This window comes from Leucopleurus acutus, assembly GCF_964270905.1.
Source record: "Leucopleurus acutus genome assembly, chromosome: 4".
Taxonomy (NCBI): Eukaryota; Metazoa; Chordata; class Mammalia; order Artiodactyla; family Delphinidae; genus Leucopleurus; species Leucopleurus acutus.
In genome coordinates this window covers 29,413,340-29,433,958 of record NC_139146.1, presented here as the reverse complement: position 1 = coordinate 29,433,958, position 20,619 = coordinate 29,413,340, and the positions used below count along the sequence as shown (strand labels likewise).

At 51.2% G+C, this 20,619-nt stretch overlaps 1 protein-coding gene across 4 annotated transcripts; it reads right to left on the bottom strand.

Moving 5' to 3' along the window:
• Positions 1 to 5,313: 5,313 nt before the first annotated feature.
• Positions 5,314 to 20,222, bottom strand: PITX2 (paired like homeodomain 2; the record flags this gene model as incomplete). 4 transcript variants are annotated; one of them, XM_082837860.1, is made up of 4 exons in its annotated part: positions 5,314 to 5,877; positions 8,287 to 8,492; positions 19,572 to 19,709; positions 20,177 to 20,222. In XM_082837860.1, 4 exons carry the CDS (start codon positions 20,220 to 20,222, stop codon positions 5,314 to 5,316), a joined length of 954 nt encoding a protein of 317 aa, XP_082693986.1. The 4 variants fall into 4 exon arrangements, with proteins under 4 accessions (XP_082693986.1, XP_082693987.1, XP_082693988.1 ...); XM_082837861.1 differs by having other exon boundaries at positions 19,572 to 19,670; XM_082837862.1 differs by lacking the exon at positions 19,572 to 19,709.
• Between the last annotated feature and the right edge of the window lie 397 nt (positions 20,223 to 20,619).

The window sequence follows — 20,619 nt, the reverse complement described above, 5'->3', positions numbered from 1 at the left end:
GCCCTGCCAGTTCATCCGAGAGGACCAAGAAAGACGCCACCAAGCTTCAAATAGGTGCAGTAACCCCGCCCAGAGGAGCAGAGTTGAGGGGGCTGCTGACATTAGCAGAACGGGGGAAAGCACCCAAGAACTGGGTTGCCACCGGTTGGGGTTCCAAGTCACATTCCGTATGCTCCTCTACTGACTTCTCGGGGACAGCGGAAACGGCTCTAGGTCTCATCTCCCCGAAGGGACTAGGATAAAGGTTCCTGCCCAGGACTGCTTGCGGGGGCGGGGGTGGGGTGGGGGGAGGTGGGTCTGGGAATGGTGGGGGGCGGGGGGGAGTAGGGTGGTCCCGCGCTGATGTAAACTGGTGGCCGAGTCAGAAGACTTTACCGCTTCTGGACGGAGGAAGCATTGGGAGAGGGAGTCTCGGAGCTCTAAGGAAACACACCATGCCTTAGTCCTGGTACAACAGGTCACAGCATCAGGGGATCATTTTCTAAGTTGATAGAAGACAAGCAAGCAAGTCAATAAACAAAAACCCCACTTTGGAGTGGATAAAGAAAACAGAAGAGAGAAAAGATAGGGGGAGAAAAAGACAGGGAAACAAGGGGTGGGGCGAACACCCTAAACATTTTTGCAGGAAAAACAGAATAGGAGAACTGGCTCTGGAAAGATCCGTCAAAGTCAGGGGATGCAGACACACACCCTGCTCAGGGAGGGCCCAGTGAGTCTGAACTTCTCTTAGCCCTTCTGAGAGAATTAAAAAAATGCAGTCCTCCACACAACCCCTTAAAAGTAAACACTTTTACCATCTATTCATTAAATGTTAAAAAATTTTTTCTTTTAAAAGTAGATGGTTCTTTTAGTCATTCTTTGGCTGAGTAACTTGGGTTTCCAATATCTCCTGTTTTCTACAACTGCCATTGAACCATTAACAACTCATTGTTACAACAGGAGTAGCAATGATTTTTAAAGGTAATTAAGTAGAATTAAATACATCTTTAATGGGATATTTTATGTCTTGCAGGCCTTCTGTAATCTTCAAACAAAATCTAAAATCAACATTTACATAAAATGCATAAAATAGCACAGAAGTGAATGGAGTTATGCATCCTACACACAATAAATTCTGTTTTCTATCTTTTCAGATAGAATGTCAACAGTGAGAAGGCCTCCTTTTGGGGGGTGGGGTGGGGCCGGTGATAAATAAACTTTTAAGATCAAAGTAAAAACCTGAAAAAGTAAATTAGTAATGTGTCTAAAATCGGGTTGCTACTTAACCCATTTAAAAAACATCTCGTCTTCAATGATCATTTTCTCAAGTTCAGTTAAAATGCAACTGTCAGATTAGGGAGGCTGGGAGAAGGATAGTTTTAAAAATTTCCTTCTGAAAATCTGCTGTAAGAAATTTCTCACGTTTACTTCCCGACCTCTCTTTCCTCAGACAGCCACGTTTCTGGCTTCCCCGCGTGCTTAGATTAACTGCAGCTTGCAAAGGGGTTTTATAAGACAATCAATAGGGACTCTATATTCATAAAGGCCTCTGATCTGATTACACCTTTTATTTTTTTCATTCCTCTCTCAAAAATTTAAGTCGGCGAGCCTGGAAGTCCCAGCGTTGCAGCGCCTGTGAGAGGCCGGAGGCTGCGGAGCACTGGCGACGGCGGCGAGGGCGCCCGTGGATTAGGATGTGGATTGCAGGACAGACCTTTGTTTGGTCACATTCTCGACGGGGCTTGGGGGGAGGGTCGTCCTCCTTCGAGATCGCGCCAGATTTTTATAGACTCGCCTTAAAAGAACTCGCCGCTCTTCATAGAGTTAATTTATGGGGCTTTCGAGGAATATTGGGACTTTTAAGACGCTCTTTATTTTTTTCCCATTAGTATTTTCTGGTTACACTCCTAAAGGGACTCCCGGGTTTCAGCACCTCGCAGGAAGAGGGTGGGAGTGCGAGAAAGAACGGGGCCAGGAGGAGAAGGGGAGGATTTGCCCCCTAATCAAACTGCCTACAGGGCCCAGGCTGCCCAACATATTTTTTAAAATTAAATTTCTAACCATGTTGTGGGCAGTAAAACTCAGATTTAGGAACTGGGAGGAAATTGAGACAAACGAGGGCTATATCTACCTTTCCCCAGGTTTCCACCCATTTGAATTCAGTATTAGGGGAGGGAAGAGTTTGGGGCCTTAAGAATTTTAAGTTTAAAAAACGAGGACAGACCGGAGAAAGGATTAGAGTAACAGGTGAGGGGGGCGGAGAGGAAAAGCCCTTGGACCGCGTATTGTCTGCGCGGGGTTCCAGCCCCCCCCCCAGTCTCTGGGGCACAGAGGTGGGCGGCGAGGGCTCAAGGCCTGAGATGCCTGGGCTCCCGGGGGCCCGACCTCCCGCTCGCCATCTTTGATCCCAAGCGGAGAAGGTTGCTGTTCACGCTATAGATTGCCTTAAAGGTTCCTTTAAGCACTTTAATACACAACTAGCTCAGAAATCATTAAGAGACCTAGAGAAGGAGAAAAAAAATACCTCACACTCACCGGTAATAAGTGTTGACATGCAGCAAAAATCGATTGAGTGGAACCGAGGTGGTGGCAGTAGCGATGGCTGTAGGGGGACCAGCGTGGGAGCGGGAGGGGCGAGGGAACTAGGCTTTTCTCACTTGAAGGGAAAAGGAGGTGCGGAAAGGGGCCGAAGGGCCAGCGAGGATGGGTGTGGGAAGGGGAGGTGAGGAGGGTAATTCTCCCTTCTGGAAGTCCTGGGAAAGAGCTGAGGTGGGAGAAAGGGCCTCTCATCAGCCCCGAGTCTCCGCCCACAGCCCGCACCACTCAAGTCGGGGAAGTGACAACTCTTCCCAAACCTCGACTTCCATTTTTGTTTCCTGCAGATTTGATTGATTTCCTTGAAACTGAGTTCTGTTTCAGCAAGCAAACTAGGCCGAGATCCACGTCCTGCACCCAGCGCTCCCAAGTCGTTCTTGGGCCTGCAGACGCAAATCCTCCCAGCAGGTCTCGTTAGCGCTTCCAGGCCCCCATCCCCAAATCCCCTCTCCCATTCCCCTCCCTCGCCGCCCCTCCCCCCAAGCCCGGCGGAGGCTCTGGGAGGCCCGGACTGACGAGCCCCGCGGCTCCAGAAGCCAAAGTCCGCCCGTGGGGACCGTTTTCCTCTCCACTGCTCTCAAGTGAACAACAAGGACGGAGGTGACCCTCGTCCAAAGGGCTTTTATCTGCCCTCCACAGCCGCGTGATCCCACCGCAGGTCCGAGGCAGAGCTTAAAAAGGAAAGAAAGAAAGTTAATGTGCATTAAGCACTGATCTTAAATAGGGGACATTATCTGCGATCTCTTTAAGTGGCAGCAGCACTCCCATGCAGAACAAAGACTGAGTGTCTGAGCTCCAAAAGCTTATAGGTAAAGTTTCAGTCCGATAAAAGCAACTTAAGCGGAAAAACACAGGTTTTCTCGGCCCCAGAAAACTGGCGGTTACTTTTTGCTCCCGATTCCCCAGCCAGGGTGATGTTTGTCTTTGCCCACCGCGGGGGGGGTGGGGTGGGGGGGTGACCCGAAGAGCAAAAGACCTCAGAACTACCCCTCACCCTCATGCCTAACACACCGACCTCCCTTGCGCCACGGTGATGACTTCTTTAGGACTAAGTCGTATTTGCTACTATTTGTTACAAAAGTAATTTCACATTAAAAAAAAAAAGCTGAAAACCACCAACAAAGGAAGAGTGGGTGCTTAACGTTCTTTTAAACCCTCACACCAAACTCATTCCCCGTTTAGATGTCAGAGGATGGGAGGGAGGACCAGGGCTGTAATTCATCTTGATTTGCTTCATTCTCCGGCAGTTTGCAAACTATAATCCTGCATAATTTCAGGAACAAGCAGCTTTAGAATTAATGGGTCAATATTATTTAAAACAAAACACGGGGAGCATGACCTTTGCCTCAACTACATATTGCTCGACAAGACTCAGGAAACTCCACTCTAACCTCTCAACCCCTGGGCTCTTTGAGAAACTAAAGGGCTGTGGTTATTAGAAATGGTCTTTGTTTCTTTTAATGTCTCGAAAGGATTTGGAAATAGTAATGTAATATAACATGAAGAATCTCTCTACTTAAGCCTGAGAGGTAAACGTGGAGGCCTAAATATTTTGAACTGAAGGTGTTTCCTTGTAAACTTATAGACGTATTCCTCTTGAGAGGAATGTATATAAATTGTAGATGTATACATACACACGTACTTCTCCAGAACAATTTAGTGGATGTGCAGGTTCCCCCCTCCCCAAAGGAGTAAACTTGAGAGTCATTCCAAGCTAATGTACTTTCTAAATTTCTTTCCTCTTTCTTCTTTCCCTCTTATATTGCTAGCAATAATGGAATCCTCTGGGTGCAAGCCAGAGAAAAATCTGGGAAACAAGACCAGACTTCGCAGCTACCCCCCCTTTTTTTTTTCTGAGAGTACCTCTTTTTTCTTTTCAGTTTCTGATGAATGACTATAATTTATTTCTACCAAATTTAAATAAGTACTGCTGCCTTGTGTATTTAACTAGGCAGGCAGAGGGAACTGGTTTGTTTAGGAAGCAGTGACTGAGAAACCCTGGCCAGGCGACAGAGGAGGGCAGAAAGAATCCAGACCAATTTGTATGCAGTATATTTTACTCCCATGAAATAAAACACATTTTTTTTCATATTTGCTGAAAAGTAAAACAATAATATTGTACGAAATGTTATACACAGGGTAGGTTGTACATAGCAGTTTCAGGAACATCATTGCATCCACCAGAGAGACTATTCTAAAACTGATATTCACACATTTTTTTATAATAATAATATGTTAGAAACATACAGTGTGGCATTTAGTATATACATTCCTTTGCTCGCAAGCAAAAAATCCTAATCGCTTCTGTATAACATGCTTTATTTTAAAGCCTAACCTTTAAAAACACTGTTGTGATATTACTAACAACTGCTTTTTATAAAATTAATTTGACATTTCGATATATATACATCCTTTCAGTCATTTTAATGTTAACAACGCTAAACTTAAAAAATAACAAGCTTATAGTAATGTTAAAATGTCATATCCAGTCAAACATTTGTGTGTGTCCTTGCAACTGTTGGAAATACTTTTTAGTGAAAGATGTCAGACATTGAGGAAATTCCTTTGAAATCAAAGGAGCTCTCTTTAATTCAGTGGTTTCCCTTTTTCTCTATATCTTCTCTCTCTCTCTCTCCCTTTCTTTAGTGCCCACGACCTTCTAGCGTAATTCCCAGTCTTTCAACAAGGGCAGAGCTGCCCTATCCGGCACGGTCCTAGAATCCCGGCGCAGTGCGCGGCTCACACGGGCCGGTCCACGGCGTACTGGCAAGCACTCAGGTTGGACGCCGGGTTCTGCACGCTGGCGTAGCCGAAGCTGGAGTGCTGCTTTGCTTTCAGTCTCAGGCTGGCCAGGCTCGAGTTACACGTGTCCCTATAAACGTACGGAGGAGTCGGCGGCGCGTAAGGACAGGCGGGCGTGGGCACCGCGGAATTCAGCGACGGGCTGCTCAGGTTGTTCAAGTTATTCAGGCTGTTGAGGCTGGAGCCCGGGACGCCGGTCACCGCTGAGGGTACCATGCTGGACGACATGCTCATGGACGAGATGGAGTTGGGTGGGGAGAACATACTCTGGGATGACAGGGGGTTGACGTTCATAGAGTTGAAGAAAGGGAAGCTCTTGGTGGACAGGGAGGCCGACGTGAGGCCCTTGGCGGCCCAGTTGTTGTACGAATAGCCCGGGTACATGTCGTCGTAGGGCTGCATAAGCCCGTTGAACTGCGGCCCAAAGCCATTCTTGCACAGCTCGGCCTGCTGGTTGCGTTCCCGCTTTCTCCATTTGGCCCGGCGATTTTTGAACCAAACCTGGGGGTGGAGGGCAAGGGAGCAAACAGACGCCACAGATCGGATTAGTAAAACCTAGATCCGGGAAAGCACCAGCAACCACCCCCGCTCGAACACACACCCGCACACCCTCCCCGCCACAGTTCCCCACCCCCACCCCACTGCCCCGTGCCCCAAGCTGCCAGAGCCCCGTCCCAACGCAGGGGGCCAGGCCGGTTCAGGCCTGTGAGCCCGGGCTCTGAGTTGTGCCACAAACCCCAGCACACCGCCTGGCGGCCTGCGAGTGGCTTATTCACTAACCCACGTCCTCCTCAGGGTCCAAAAACACTTACTGCAAAATAAACTCAGAGCAGCGGGCTTTCCGCCCAACCCTTCCCCGGCCACCTTGCAAACTTGCTTGCATTCCAAAGCCACAGTGATGAGGGCAAGGGGCTGGGAGGCCACCTCTCTCTCCCACAACTCCTCCTCCCCTCTCGAATCTCCACCGCCACCCCCTACTCCACGGAACGTGCGCCCTCAACAGGCGCCAGGCCACGACCCCCTTCCTCGCCTAGCAAAATAACCAAATAAAAAGTAAAAGACCACCTCCCCGACAGCTAATTAAACTCCGCGAGCCTGGCGTGTAAATCTCCGGGAACCCGGGAAGAGTCGCTTTGCAGCCTTCCCCTCCCTTCGCTCCAGTCCTTCATACCCTCCGCCCACCCCAGGCCAGACCCGCGCGCCCGGCGCTGCTCCGGCCGGGCCCGGCCTACTCGCTGGGCTTTGCGGGCGGCCGCCCAGCCCCGCCAGCCCCCACCCGTGTCCGGTGGCCCAGACGCAACCCCATTCTCAATCCACATCGGGCCCGCCCGTAGCCCCAGACGGCGGTTATTGTGTATTGGAGCGAGGCCTGACCCGAGATTTCCGAGCTGACACCGATGATGTTTCACATTACACATCTCAGCCAGGCCCAGCCACCTAATCCGCTTTTTTTCCCCCCCTTTTTCCCTTTCATTCTCGATTTCCTTTTTATCCCCCTTCCTCTTTGCACCCGACAGCTATAAAAAGGACGCCTCACTGCCCACTCGGCTGGACAAGCAGCGGGCCTGGAAGGAGGTAGTCCCAGGGAGCCTGAGCGCAGCGCTGCGGCGGCAGGAACTTGGAAGGGACTGCTGAGAAGTCGGAGGGGGTGGGGGGAGGGTTTTCCGAAGGATTCCGGAGACCCCATAGATTGTGTTTTCATTTTAATTACTTGCCATTTCTACCCTGGGCCGTCTAAACTTTGCCCAGGCGAGAAGAGTACGTGTGAGGCCCGATCCCCAGATGCGCGTGAGAGCTACGAAAAACTGACCTTGTGCAAAAAAACACGCGGTCCGGGCCTGAGCCGTAGCTCTGCGCTGTTAAACTAAAACCATTTCCAACTTCAACCTGGCTCATTTATCCACTAGCACACCCTCATTCCCTACACACATGCCACTCAGAGAGTGCCTTCGGTCTCTCGGCTTTGGGAGTGCATTTTGGTCTCATTTCATCATTATTGCTAGAGTGTTTTCTCAGCTCTAACTGGGGCCTCTTTTTCTATCCAGAGCATTTTTTTTTTTAACAGCAAAGCCTCTGGCTCCCGCTATGCGTGTTTTCTGCTTCCAGAATCCTAACAAATTTGGAGTTTTCCACCGACCAGCACAAACCAGGATATTGGGTAATTTAAGTTCATTTTTGCCAATCCATAAAGTACAGATTTGCTACAAAGGTAAGCCCTTTCTTTAATAAAACTATTATGATTGGGAGGAAGGGTGTGAGTAACAGTCTCCTGAGAAAAGATAAATAAACCAAACCGAAAAGTCTTTCTTCTTTTCTTTCTAAGAGGACTGGCAGGGTAGCAGTTGTGTATTAAAACTGCTTCCGCAGATCACAAAACCAGGGGATAGGGTGTGGAAGAGATCTGAATGGCAGAAAAACCGCAAAGACTGTGTAAGGAGGGAGAGGAGAGGAGAGAAAGGGCCGGGCTAGGCCTGGCGCGGAAGTTTTCCAGGGAGGGCAAACCCCTGCGTGTCTCAGGCGGGTTTTCCTTGTTAAAGGCTCTCAGGTTGGAGCCTGTCCTCGGCTCCTGGCCTGGGACGGATCTTATTAGCGCTCGTCTGGCGAATACAAGCCGGGAACACAATGCCCTGTGTAGGGGAATGCACGCGGCCGCGTTTGGGAGCGCGCAGTGGGTCGGGGCGTGGAGCCGGAGCCGCTCCCGGCGCCTGCGCCAGGCCCGCGGCCAGTCTCGGAAGAGGGAGCTGTAACCTCGCAACTGGGGCCGCCGTGAGAGGCCCTCTGCCTTTGCAAAGGCACCCACCCGAGCCCTCCCGGACAGCGCTGCCTTCCACACTCTCTCCCGGGCTACAGGGCCGGCATCCCCGCAACGCCCTCCCCGCTAGCCCTCCCAGCCTCCGTGCGGGCTCCTACCCGGACTCGGGCTTCCGTAAGGTTGGTCCACACGGCGATTTCTTCGCGCGTGGACATGTCCGGGTAGCGGTTCCTCTGGAAAGTGGCCTCCAGTTCCTGCAGCTGCTGGCTGGTGAAGTGAGTCCGTTGCCGCCGCTGCCTCTTCTTCTTGGACGGGTCTTCGGCGCCCACGTCCTCATTCTTTCCCTGCTGGCTCTTATCTTTCTCTGAAAACGAAACACACAGAGGTCCCCGTCAGCATGCCCACCTGCTACCCGTGAACGCCAACTGGACCAGGCGGCAGAGGCCGGGGAAGAGCTGGGCTGCCTGGCGGGGGAGGAGGGTGTGGAGCGGCCGCTCCGGGCCAGGGAAAGAGCTGCGTCTGCGGGGTGTGCAGACGTGAGTGTGGGTGTGCGCGCCCCACCGCCTCTCTTCCCCCAGCGCCGCACGTTTTATTTACACGTTTATCTCACTGCGACGGCACACTCATTTTTATAGCCTGTGCTTTCAGGTATATTTATAAGCTTCTGCGTGGACACACCAAATCTCCCGGGACACCCACACGCGCGCGTTTTACAGAACCCCCTCGTAAAAAGCTCAGATTTCGATGCGGTTTCGGAAGGCTAGGAAAAGTAGGCTTCGGGATTCGGCGAGGCACCCAAGTTCCTCTGCCCTTTAGGAAATCCGCCTGTTCTTCTGAGGCGTAGTTTCACAAATATTTTTCTAACAAGCGGAGCTTCTTGGTAGCTGAAAGCCGAGAGCAGAACAGGGGACGCATGGGAGCTCGGGGAGCGGCCTCTGAAGGTCCTCGAATGGAGATACTGGGATTTTTGTGACCCAAAAAACAGAAAGGAGGCCAGGATCGGAATAGGGAGGGCGGCAGAACTGCCCGCGTGGATCGCGCCACCCCAGCCGGGCAGTCCAGGCAGAGCGAACGGGACGAGGGGTCAACACAACCCTGGCTCCAGAAGTTCTGCGGGGAGCGGGCTACAGGACCACTCCCACCACGCCTCCCCCAGGAGGGGCCGACTTCCTCGGGGGCGAGAAGGGCCGAGCGGCGCGGGGCCACGCGGCGCCTTACCTGCGGCCTCGGGGCTGGAGGTGTCAGAGATGGTGTGCACCTCCAGCCTGTGCTTGGAAGAGTCCAGGGAGCGGGTCTGACCGGGAGCCAGGACCGAAGCCATGGCCAGCGGCTGGGGATGGTGACAGGAGGAGGACGAGGAGGTGGCCAACAGCTTGGTCCCTGCTGCTCGGTGCTCCAAGTGCAGCGGGCCTTTCATGCAGTTCATGGACGAAGGAGCGCGCCGCCCTACGAGTCCTGGGCTGCCGCCCGGCCGAAGCCCCGCCGCCGCCGCCGCCGCCGCCGCCTGCTCCGCTTCCCGCTCTAGGCGCGGAGTTTCCTCGCGGTGGCCGCCGCGGGCAGAGCAGGGAACACAACCCCGGCAGAGTCCTCGAGCCGAGCCGCCCCAGTCCCCTTCGGAAGGCTCAAGCGAAAGGGTCCGGCGGCCGAAAGTCAGCGGGCCAAAGGACACATGGGGATGTGGGTAGGAGAGCACGGTTCGGAGCGTCTTTGGGGAGCAGGCTTCCAAGCTCCAAAGCGAAACAAGAGTGGGCAAAGACCCCTTTCTTCCCTCCCTCCCTCCCTCCCTCCAGTACCCCTCCAATAAGGAAAGCTAACGCCGCCGTTTGCGCTCTGCCCGCCCCCCGCGCGGCAGCCCTGACAGCGAAGTGTCAAGAGTGACAGGGACAGGTAGCTGTTATTAGATCTCCTGCAGCGGCGGCGGCGGCAGCGGCGCGGGCCTCTGGGCGCACCCTCCGCGGTGCGCACACGCACACTCCCTCGGGCGGTCGAGCTCGAGCCCGGCCTCGCCGCAGCTCAGGTCCCAGCACCCAGGCGAGCGACGGACCAGCTCTGCGGCTCCAAGCTTCCCTGTTGGCCTAACATCTTAAAACCAGAGGCGGGCTTCCTGGTGCCGAGACGTCACTCGGCCGCTGCCCTCCCCAACCCTCCCCGCCTCCTCCCAGACCCTTCGCCGGCTGGAGTGACGTGACTCCGCACCAATCAGGAGCCCCCGAGCCGCGACGGAGGGACAGTCCTGTCTGCACCTATCAGCTCTGCGGGGCCGGGCTAATACCTCGCTGTGCCCGCCGAGTCTACACCCGGCGGCTCCCGGGAATTCTGCTCCGGCCCGGCCAAAGACGATCCGGCTTTTAGTTCTGGTGGGGAGGTGGAAATATGCGGCTGGGAGTAAAAGGCTCGTCAGAAAGAAGCGGAAAGATCGAAGGCTGAGAGGTATAAGGATCAACAAGACACCCAGCCACCCTCCCCTCCTTCCTTTTGTGTCTCACTACATTCATTTCCTACCGAGAGGTGTTTTTCTCCCCCGTTATGGAGAGGAGACATGCTACTTAAAACCAGAAAAATTTCAGAACACCAACAAATCATCTCTCCGATCTTAAATTTTCCAAACAGTCTGTCAAGTGAATGCTGCGGAGCTAATCTGAAGAAGCTTTACTTTAATTGCAAAGAAGACAGAGCCAAGAGAGGCTAATAAATTAGAATTCGAGAAGCAAATGGATCCGTCAAAAGAAAATTACCTTGACTTTAAACGAACAACTGTTTGGTGGTTCACTCTGGATTTATACAAGAATAAAAAGTCGCCTCAGATCACGTTCTCTGTAATGCTTATTAGTCCCCAGACAGAAAACACACAATAGACTAGAAACCCTAACCCAGCATTTTCAAAATGCTGAAAGCTTATCCATTCTACTTAACATTGATTCAGACACATATCCGAGAGCTTTCAAATTCCTTATACACTGTATTAAGCTCATCCTAACCCGAGAGAGCCACGCTTTAAATTCAACTCTCTTGTTTACTTTGTTACCAGATTCAAACCCATAAAGCCTGTAGAATCAACAACCTTGAGCTAATTATATATAAAATATGCTTTAATGAATTTCCATACAATTAAGAATGTTGCCAAATAACCAATTTCAAGGATAATTTAAGTCATTTTCTATTCCTAGGAGCTCCAGGCTGTCTTGAATTGGTGGAGTCCACAGGCAGAGGCAGTAGGTTGTGGGCAAAAGCCTAGGAGAACATTCAGCAAGGAAAAGCAAAGCCTTGTTCATTTGTTTAAAACAAAAGGAAAAAAACACCTTTGGGGACATCTAAATCTTTACAGCTCTATTTCCAAAGAAATTAAAGAAAGAAATTCAAAGTTATCATTCAAAATAATTTGTGAAAGTCCTTTTGTCCTCCGGTTTAGGTCAGCTGGAGAGCACAAACTAATCTCCCCTGCGTTTCTGCATTGATGATTGCTTTATTGTGGAGTTAGTGTTATCATCCCTGAATGTGTATTTGTTTGACATTACAGTCAATGATTTGCAACACCAGTATGAGGTATCTTCAGAAAACTCCCTCCTTGTCCTTGTTCCCAAGATTGGGAAACTTTTCAATCTGAGGCAGAGTGGACGAAGCAGACTACAAATACGTTTGTAACCTATGTGTCTCTCCTTTGCCCTGCTCCCGCCTCCCCCCCACCATATCTGCAACTCCTCCCCCATTTTAAACAAGCTTGAGAGCAGTCCAAGAACCAAATGAGAATTCTTCAGTCTCTCCCCAAAGTATCATGCCACTTTAAGAAGCATTTAGCTACAAGGAGGAACTTTCTTCATAGGAAGCTTTAAATCAGCATTTCTGGTTTTAACCTTTTATTCCAGTTAACCCCATTCCATGCATACACACACCTGCTTAGAGCAGAACACATCCTCATGTGACAGGTCTGCATTAGCTGAGGCTCATACGTCCAGCTATATTAGGTCCTGAAATCTTATCACTAAATTATACATGTTACATAAGCAGCCTGTTGGTAAAGAAGGTTAAATTAATTTACATTCTGCTCATTATCTGGTGCTTAAATGATGCATTTTATCCCTGAGATTTGGTGGAGAATCTCCTTCTCAGACCCCCCAGTGTTTCACCGAAGACAATGCTCTTACATTTGTAGTGGTTTTTAATCTGATAAGACACTAATTTGCTTAAGTCTTTTAAATAAGGGTTTTAAATGTTTCTCACCATTTTCTTATTGAATTTCCTCTAATTCCCCCAAGACCATAAAGTATATGTGTAAAGTAAATATTTCCTCCCATTGCACTGCCAGCTGATGACCTATAAGTAAGTCAATATGAATCCAGCCCTTTTCTGCCCAATGTGTTTACTAATCATATTCTAGTATCTTCTCTTAAACCTCAGCATAGCTGCAATCCCCACAATACCATACGCTCAAGCCTTCACATCACAAAGAAACTCAATCACATCAAAGAATGAAAGATTCTCCTCCATAGTATACTTTTTTTCCTTGTCTCTTCAACATTCAAACCCTGGAGTTGCAATTTTTGGTGGAGGCTCTGAGTGGTTTTCAAAACTCCTTACTCAGGAGAGCTGAGAAGCTCCACAGAGCCATGTAGATTTCTAAGCCCATCTCTCATTAAACCCATGGAATTTTGATTTAAGCTCTTTGGCTCTGTTGACTAACAGAACTTTCCTCAAGGCAAATACAGTATGAAGGACCTAAACCAGCTTCCAAAGTGGGTGAAAAATCCAAGGGCAAGTGACAGCTCCCTGTAGTGCCAACGTGTGGAAATGCTGGTGATCAGCCTGAAAGCCTAAAAAGATAAGGTATCTTAAACTATATCGATCCATTGCAAAGTCAAGTGGAGAATAAAGAAAGACAAATTACTTGAAGAACTCTGGTTAAGCAAAAATGAAATCTTATATACATATGCATATATCTATCTATAGATAGAAATACACATACATAATATATCCCCCCCCCCAAGAAAAACCCCAACTGAGCCAGGGAGGTATTTCTTTGCATTTTTCTAGCCAGAGTTTCAACTCTCTCCTAATCTTCTAATCACTTCACACACTCTGAGTTTGGGTGATACCCTTTCCAGCCCCAACAGCGTTCACTCCACCGGTGGTAGGAGTGCTCCAACATGAAAAGTCTAGATGAGGAAAAGCAAGTGTGTAGTGGGGAATGAAGAAACATTTTTCAGTTAAAACTCTAGTGGTGGTGGGCAATTTTTAGATTTAATCTACAAAAAACCTGTGGGTGCAAATGTATAGGCAATACAGATGACAAAGGAGCTGGAAGTAAGGGAACCTTAGGTATTCTGTCAGTTCAGAGCTACTGTTACCCGCCTGTCCCCCACTCTTCTTTGACTGGTCCTAGAAATTACTATGACTTCAGCCTCCATCACAGAAATTGCCAATTCAGAAAATACCCGGCATGGTCGGCTCAGGGAAGCTGGAGGTGCTGCACAGCTGCGGTGGGGAAAGGACAGGAAGCCCAGCGCGGCTTTGGGTTTTCCACTCAGAAGAAATCAGGGATCGTCTCAATCGGGTTTTCTTGCTTATTCTTTCAAAGAAAGACCCTTGAGGAGGGAAATGTGTGACACGGGGTCAGGCGTGTTTTGAGCTGGTATTTGCCACCGATTACCAGCCTTAAGGTCTTATTTAATTTCACACTCTTCAGGGTTAGTTGCACAAAGGCCCTCTGGCCATTGCGGCGAGAATGGGTTGGGTAGCGCCGCCAAACTCTCGGCTGTGGCGGCCGGGATATGAACTGGGACCCAAGCAAGTGACCCTTGACTTCTGGAAAAAGAAAAAAAATCTGTCCTCAAAGCTCACCTGGAAGATGGTTCAGTTAGATGTCTCCTTGCGCTGTCAGGCCGTAGAGGGGTGGTAGTCTCGCTCCCGTCCAGGCCAGCTCAAGGACGAGACCCGCCCGGACTCAGGTCGGAGGCACGTGACAGGCGTGAGTGTGTGTATGCGCGAGCGTGCGGTGTTAGGCGCAGAGGTCAGAGGGAGACCTTGCACCTTGCCCGGAGAAGTGGCTCTGCCTCCCCTCCTTCCCCTGCCTGGCTTTTCTCTGCCCGCAAATCAAGCTGGAAAGGGCCCCTTCACTGTCCTCCCCCAACCCCAGTCACGAAGCCGAAGCACCCAGAAATTAAAGGCTTTATTGTGGCTGATTCCGCCTCCCCCATTCCCTAAATGGAATAAAAAAGTGCAGGTTTGTAAAAAGTGGCGGATTCTTTTCGGAATCAGAAGTCTGTAGAGGTTCTGAGCAACATCCGCCCTCTTTGGGTCCCTGCAAATGGTCCCCATATTTCCGTTCCCACACTGTGGCTTCAAGTTTGGGATAGCTGGCTGCTGGGCGGTTCTCTTCACCCCACACTGGCGGGTGGAGAGAAGAGCGAGAGATTCGAGGGGGCTCGGGGAGGTGGGAGGACTACTGCAATCACTAAACCCACGTGCTGTAATGCCTTTTCACATCAGCCTGTTAATGCTACAGGTTTATTAGGGGCTCATTTAATCGTCGAACTGCAACTAGTCGTGGAAAAGTAAAATAAAGAGAACGGTATATTTGTGTATAGAGGTAAGAGAGAGATAGAGGAATGAGATAAACATCAACATCTAGGTCCAGAGAGATAGAAATGACAAGGGACTAACTAAAGTTACTTTTAAAAAAAAAAGTGGATTGAAATGCTCCTCTTTCTCTTTTCTCTATTTTCCCTCTTCAGCTCATGTCCCGTCTCCCTTTCTATTTCTCTTGTTCCCCTTCTTTCTGTCTTCCCTCTCCCAGACACGCTGGTAGCTAACATTCAGCATTAGTTGTCATGGTGACCATAAATCACATAAATCCAAAAATACCCACCTATAATCTGAGATGAAGCTTTTATTTCCCTAGTGAAATAATATTTTAAAAACTGTCAGCTGACAAAAAAAAAGGAACCCACCTCATTGTCGTAACACAAGTAATATATTACTTCTAAAGGTTTAAATTAAAATGTCAGCCTGTTAAAAACATGCTGGGAGAATCTTGGGCACTCTTCATGTCACATCCTCACAATGAAGTTGACTGCATCACTCCCTATCGCTGTTTAACACATACACGTAATTTTGCCTGCTCTCTCTCCTTCTATTCATTTCTTCCCTCCCTTCCCAACTACCTTAGTCCTCACAGACTGTCTGCCTTAAGTTGTAAAAGAAAGGAGCGTCCTCAGGATCAGAAAGGAGCTCAGTCCTTTGCCTGAGCCTTCTGAGGACCTTGTATGTTGGTCCTCTGTTATCAGTCACTTCCTTAAGTGAAAGATGGGTGCCTTGGGGGAAAAGGTGCTGGTCAGGGCCACCATGGGGAGACTTTCTAGAGGAATGGAGAAGAGAGAAAAGCAGAGGGAAGGACTGGCGGGGGAAAGACGGAGTAGTGGAGCACTGAGCGGGGCGGCCAGCTTCTGTGATTAAGTCTAGCCCAGGAAAGGTATGTATATTCTCCCACTCTTGCCTTTTTCTCCTGAGAGGAAACTTTCCCATTTGAAGGCGCTGAGCGGGGGGTGGGAGGAAGGAGGGTGGCGGCCGCAGTTGGGCCTTTTGTCTTCTACCTTGGGCTTGTTGTCTTTTGCCTATCTTTGGATTACAGGGTATTCGCCTAGATGAAGAGCCATTAATTACCCATTCAGTCAATATTAGGAAGACGACAAAGCTTTTTACATAGGATTAAGAAGACATCAGATTGTTCCATTAGTATATTCCTGCTCACGAATAAGCTTTCGTTATACATTTCCTTCTCCCCCGAGTCGCTCTAACAACTGCTGCATATATTAACAGCGGGCGGTGCGGGATGACAGCCGAGCCAGCCTCGCGAAACTTTGAGCGCGCACCGCGTCAGTACCGAGGAACGCGACATGTAAAGACTACTGTGCGGGCGGAAATCCGCTGGGACTGACTACTTTTGGACAATTTCCCCTCTTGGGAGGAAAAAAAACCCACACAGAAAGGAGAGGCAGCTTCTACCGATAAGCTGCAGATTTGGCGTGGGGTGGGGTGTGGGTAGAAAAAAAATGGAATTCTCCCCTTCCCCAGCTCCGCGCTTCCGGAGACCTCACGCCTCTGCGGCACGCCCCGGTCCCCTGACCCCTCTTCGCACTAAGAGCCCTCCACCTCTCTAAACACCCCCCTTCTTTCTGACCACGCTCAGGCCCGAGCGCCGCCCCACGCAGCACCATTTTGCCTTTTGCTGGAGGTGGTCTGGGCTGCTTTCGCGGTGCTCCTTGTGAGCATTAAAATAGCTCTGTAACGGCGAAGGGAAACCAGGCGATTTGTTTTGGGGGGCGCGGGGGGGATACATTAGGAATCCACAGTGTATGTGCTCCGCAAGCATTTGGTGATTGAGTGAATAGGGCTCTGCGGCCGCCAAGGCGGCGGGGGTTACCGCGGGTGCTCTGAAGAAGACGGGCACCCGGCTGCTGCCGCAGGAGACGGTGTGAGTCGCGGCGGGGCCTTGGAGTCCCTGTCCCTAGGGAAGGAAGTCTGCGCGCACCAGAGGCCCGGGTCGAACACTTTCAGCCCAACTGCTCTGCCAAAACGATTTAAAAATTAATAGCATCGCTGGGGGAGGCCCGGCTAAGGTACCCTCCCCAGGTCCTGTCGCGAAGCCAGGCGCGGGGACCGAAAGGCGGCAGCTCGGTCGATTCCAGCTGCGAATCCAGAGCCACGGCCCCTAAACTTTAAAGGTATTGACAGGGGAGGATCATTCCGTCCTCTTCCCGAAGGCGAAGACAACTTTTTGAGTTCCTCCAAACGGAGCTCCTTTCGGGACACCCAAAGCGAGGAAAAGCCAAGGACCTCTGTTCCAGGGGGATGTTCTAAGCGGGCCTCTGCCCCTTCTGTGTGGGGGATGCTGTTTAACTTGTCAACTCCTCCTCTCTTCACCTGCCATACCTAGCCACCCCTCTCTTCACCCTCTCTCAAACCCCTGGCTTAAGGGGATCTTCAGCCTACTCCCTGCCCCCTCCCGTTTCGGGGCTCTAGCCAGGCTGTGGGTATCAAGGGGATGGGGACTCGCTTGCGATGGGACGCAGAGGTCGGGCCTCCCAGAGGTCGACACTGTCAACTCCGAAAACGTTTTCAGTCTTCAATGAGGATACCGTGTTCTGGGGGGATGAGGGAGAATAGTGCCAATAATAGAATAGCATGGCCCTTTTCGAAAATCGCATGTCATTGTAAACACTTTTCTTTTTAAAAGCAAAAAAAAAAAAAAAAAAAAAAGCAAATAAAAACTATAAAAAATTTAGGAGAAAAAATCATTTTTCTCTTTCTTTCCTTCTTTCTTTCTTTCTTTTCTTTTCTTTTCTTTCTTTCTCTCTTTCTTTCGCAGGCTGTCGATAGGAGTTTGCATATTCCATAAGTTAAATTTACTTCTACTCAGTAAAGGGGACTGTGGCAACCTTCCTTCTATGGCTTTTCCCACTCGTGTGTGACATTTTTGGTCTAATCCCATTCCCTAAACGCCAATAAAATCAAGAATTTCAGCATTTTTCCTATCACGTGTCTCTTCTTAATTAATGGCATTAAACATGTTTGGGCAGCAATTTTCCTCTTCGGTCCAAAAAGTAGAAAACAGCTGTGTGGGGAAGAGCCTATCACTGCACTAAAATAATCCGGGCCTGAACAAAATGGTTAAGAAAACAATCGTTTGTTATTTCTAGCTCTTTATTTGTTTGCTAATTACCAAAAGCGAACGCCCAGGAGCGCCTGCCTGAACGGTGACAGGGGCAGACAGGACTCACCGGCACTCCGCCGCCTCTTGTCCACCTAGGAAGCCCCCATCCCACCTCAGGCTTCCCCTCCAAGGGGTCCTAAGCTCTCGTGGAAGACACCTGTCCTCAGAAACCATTCCTGGGGTCAAGAAAACACTGGATTGGGGTGGGGGTGGGAGGAGACATTTTGCATCTCTCGGCTCCCAGCGCTGCGAGAAATGTCAACCTCGGCTGGGCCGCGGCCGGCCCGCGCTGTGCGAAGCGAGACTGGGGAGCTCCCCTAGCCTGGCCGGAGCCGGCGCTGAACACGCACAAAGCATTTTCCCCGGGAGTCATCGCTGCTCTTGATTTTTAACCATATCCCAAACATACTCTGGTGTAATAATTTATTTTTACGACCGATTATCAAACAGAAGAAGAATTTAACACAATCTTAATGACAGAAATCACCCGACGTTATCTCTACATGGCCCCATTTAACCCCATGGGGTTAATCCCGGACAAGTGAGCGTTTAACTGGCCCAGCAGGAGGACTTAGCGATATTGCGCAGTGTCGAGGCCGTTGTGCTCCACACCACTTTAGACGTTTTATTCCAACAAATGATGCTTTTCTCTCCGATTCACTGGGAAGCCCAGTGCGGGGCTTTTGTTTTCTTCTCGGTAATACGGTTTGTTTACTTGGCGGGGAGTCCCAATTCGCTCCCCTCTAGCACACATTACATTTGTATCCTTACACTTTAATCCGGAAAGAGGGGGTTAGGGGCCGAGGACTGTGAGGGCTTTATCTCCTCACGTTATCAAAGGTCAACAACCTCCTAAGGATAGGCACTTATTTATTAAGGGGCCTGGAAAACACGGAGAATAGACGAACGGTAAATTTGAGTTTTTCATGTATTCCAAAGGAAAGGTTGTCCTCTCATCCCCTCTCTGTCTCTCTGTCTCTGTCTCTCTCTCTCTCTCTCACACACACACACCTAAAAGACACGTTTCAATTCAACAAGATCTGTGCGTAGGAGACATTTTAAGTTTGACACACGCCTGCACACTTTGAGCAGCAATATCCCTTGCCTTGTCCAGAGTGAAACCGATCAACCACACTACCAAAACCCGAGATCCCGCAACCAGCACAACAGGTAGGTTCGTGTCGACAGGGGCACACACTCCATTCCACCCTCGGCTGCTGCGCGCGGTTACTGCCCTCAGGCTCTGCAGGGCTGTTGTCAGCTCGCCGCCGGGGCGAACCTACGCCAGCCCGAGCCTCGCGTGCTGGCCTTCCGCGGTAAACTCCGTGCCCACAAGCCTGGGAGGGGCGCGGCCGAGGGCCGTCGGTACGGGGTGGGCCCTGCCGCTGCTGCATGCAGTGGGACGTGGTGAGCGACAGAGGTCGCTGTTGGACCACTTTTCCACGCCAGCTAGCGGCACAGAGGTAGGTTGGGGGTGTGCACAGATCAGGCCACACATCAGGAGATGATCAGGAGAGAGCGAGAGGGAGAGGGAGAGATGATGGGTCTCAGGAGTGCAGTATAATTTGGGGAAGGGAATTAACGTTCCTTGGACGGCTGCTTCCCATCCCAACCAGAGGCCAAGTTCCGAGCAGGCGCGCCCCGTCTGGCGGCCTCGCCTGCGTGCGCCTCACCCGAGCCCCAGAGGACCGGAGGCTGGTGCCCAGCGCGCGGCCTGCGCCTCGTTCTCGGCCTTACCATTGGCGCCGGGATGCTGCCTCGGGAAGAGCTTGCTGCTGGCCGCCTCTTTCCGGCTCTCGGGGGAGTCCGTGAACTCGACCTTTTTGATTTCGGCGTCTTTGGGGAAGAGGCATTCAACGGCCGCCGGCTGCACGCCTGGGCCACGCGCGCCCGCCCCACGTGCCGGGAGAGAGACGCCCCGGATGGCGGCGGAAAGTAGCGGGGGTCGAGGAGGGTGGGAGAGGGAGGCAGGACGGAGGAGAAAGAGGGACAAAGAGCAAAGACCCAGTTAGAGGAAAGAGCGGAGGACACTCCCGTCTCCCGGACCCTCTGGCAACCCGGCGCAGGGCGGCGTTCTCTCTCCGCGCCTCCCCGGCTGCCAGCAGCTCCCGTCGGGAGGCGGAGGCCCGGGGCTTCGACACGCGGCGACAGGCTCCCTCTCTATCCACAACCCCCCACTGGGAGAGGCCACCGGCGTCCTGGTTCTGATTTCCTTCCTGCTCTGGCCGGCCCCTCCGGGAAGCGCCCCTCGCGCGGCCTCGCCACGGGACCAGTGCCCTCTCGCCTCCCTCGCGTGTCGCGGTCTCCCGTCGGGTGACCCTGGCGGAAGAAACGACTCTTACCTAATTGCACACACGCCGACACTAGTTTGCGGCAGTTGGTCTCCATTCCCCGTTATCTGCAAAACGGAAGAGAAGGAGGGCTGTGAGAAGCGGCGGCGGGCGAGCGCGCAGGGCTCAAAGCAGGCTACCTGTGGGGCAGACGACTTCGACACTAGCTATTAGGCGCCTAGTCTGTGCTAGGTTTCAGGCGTGTTTCTGGAACCTGACAGTCTCTGGCAGCCCAGCCTCATTCCCACCCTTGCCCCCGGTCCAGGACATCTGAATGTTTACCAAAGAGGGGCGGGGGAATGTGCCTCCAGAGTTGCAGCAAATGGGTCCAGGAGCTCTTGGACGATCAAGTCACCGTGTTCTGGGAACCGGAGTCTGTGTCAGGGGTTAAAAGCCCGTCTGAACACGAGGACAGCCTTAGCAGATACAAAATTTGGGGATGAGTGAAGAGGACT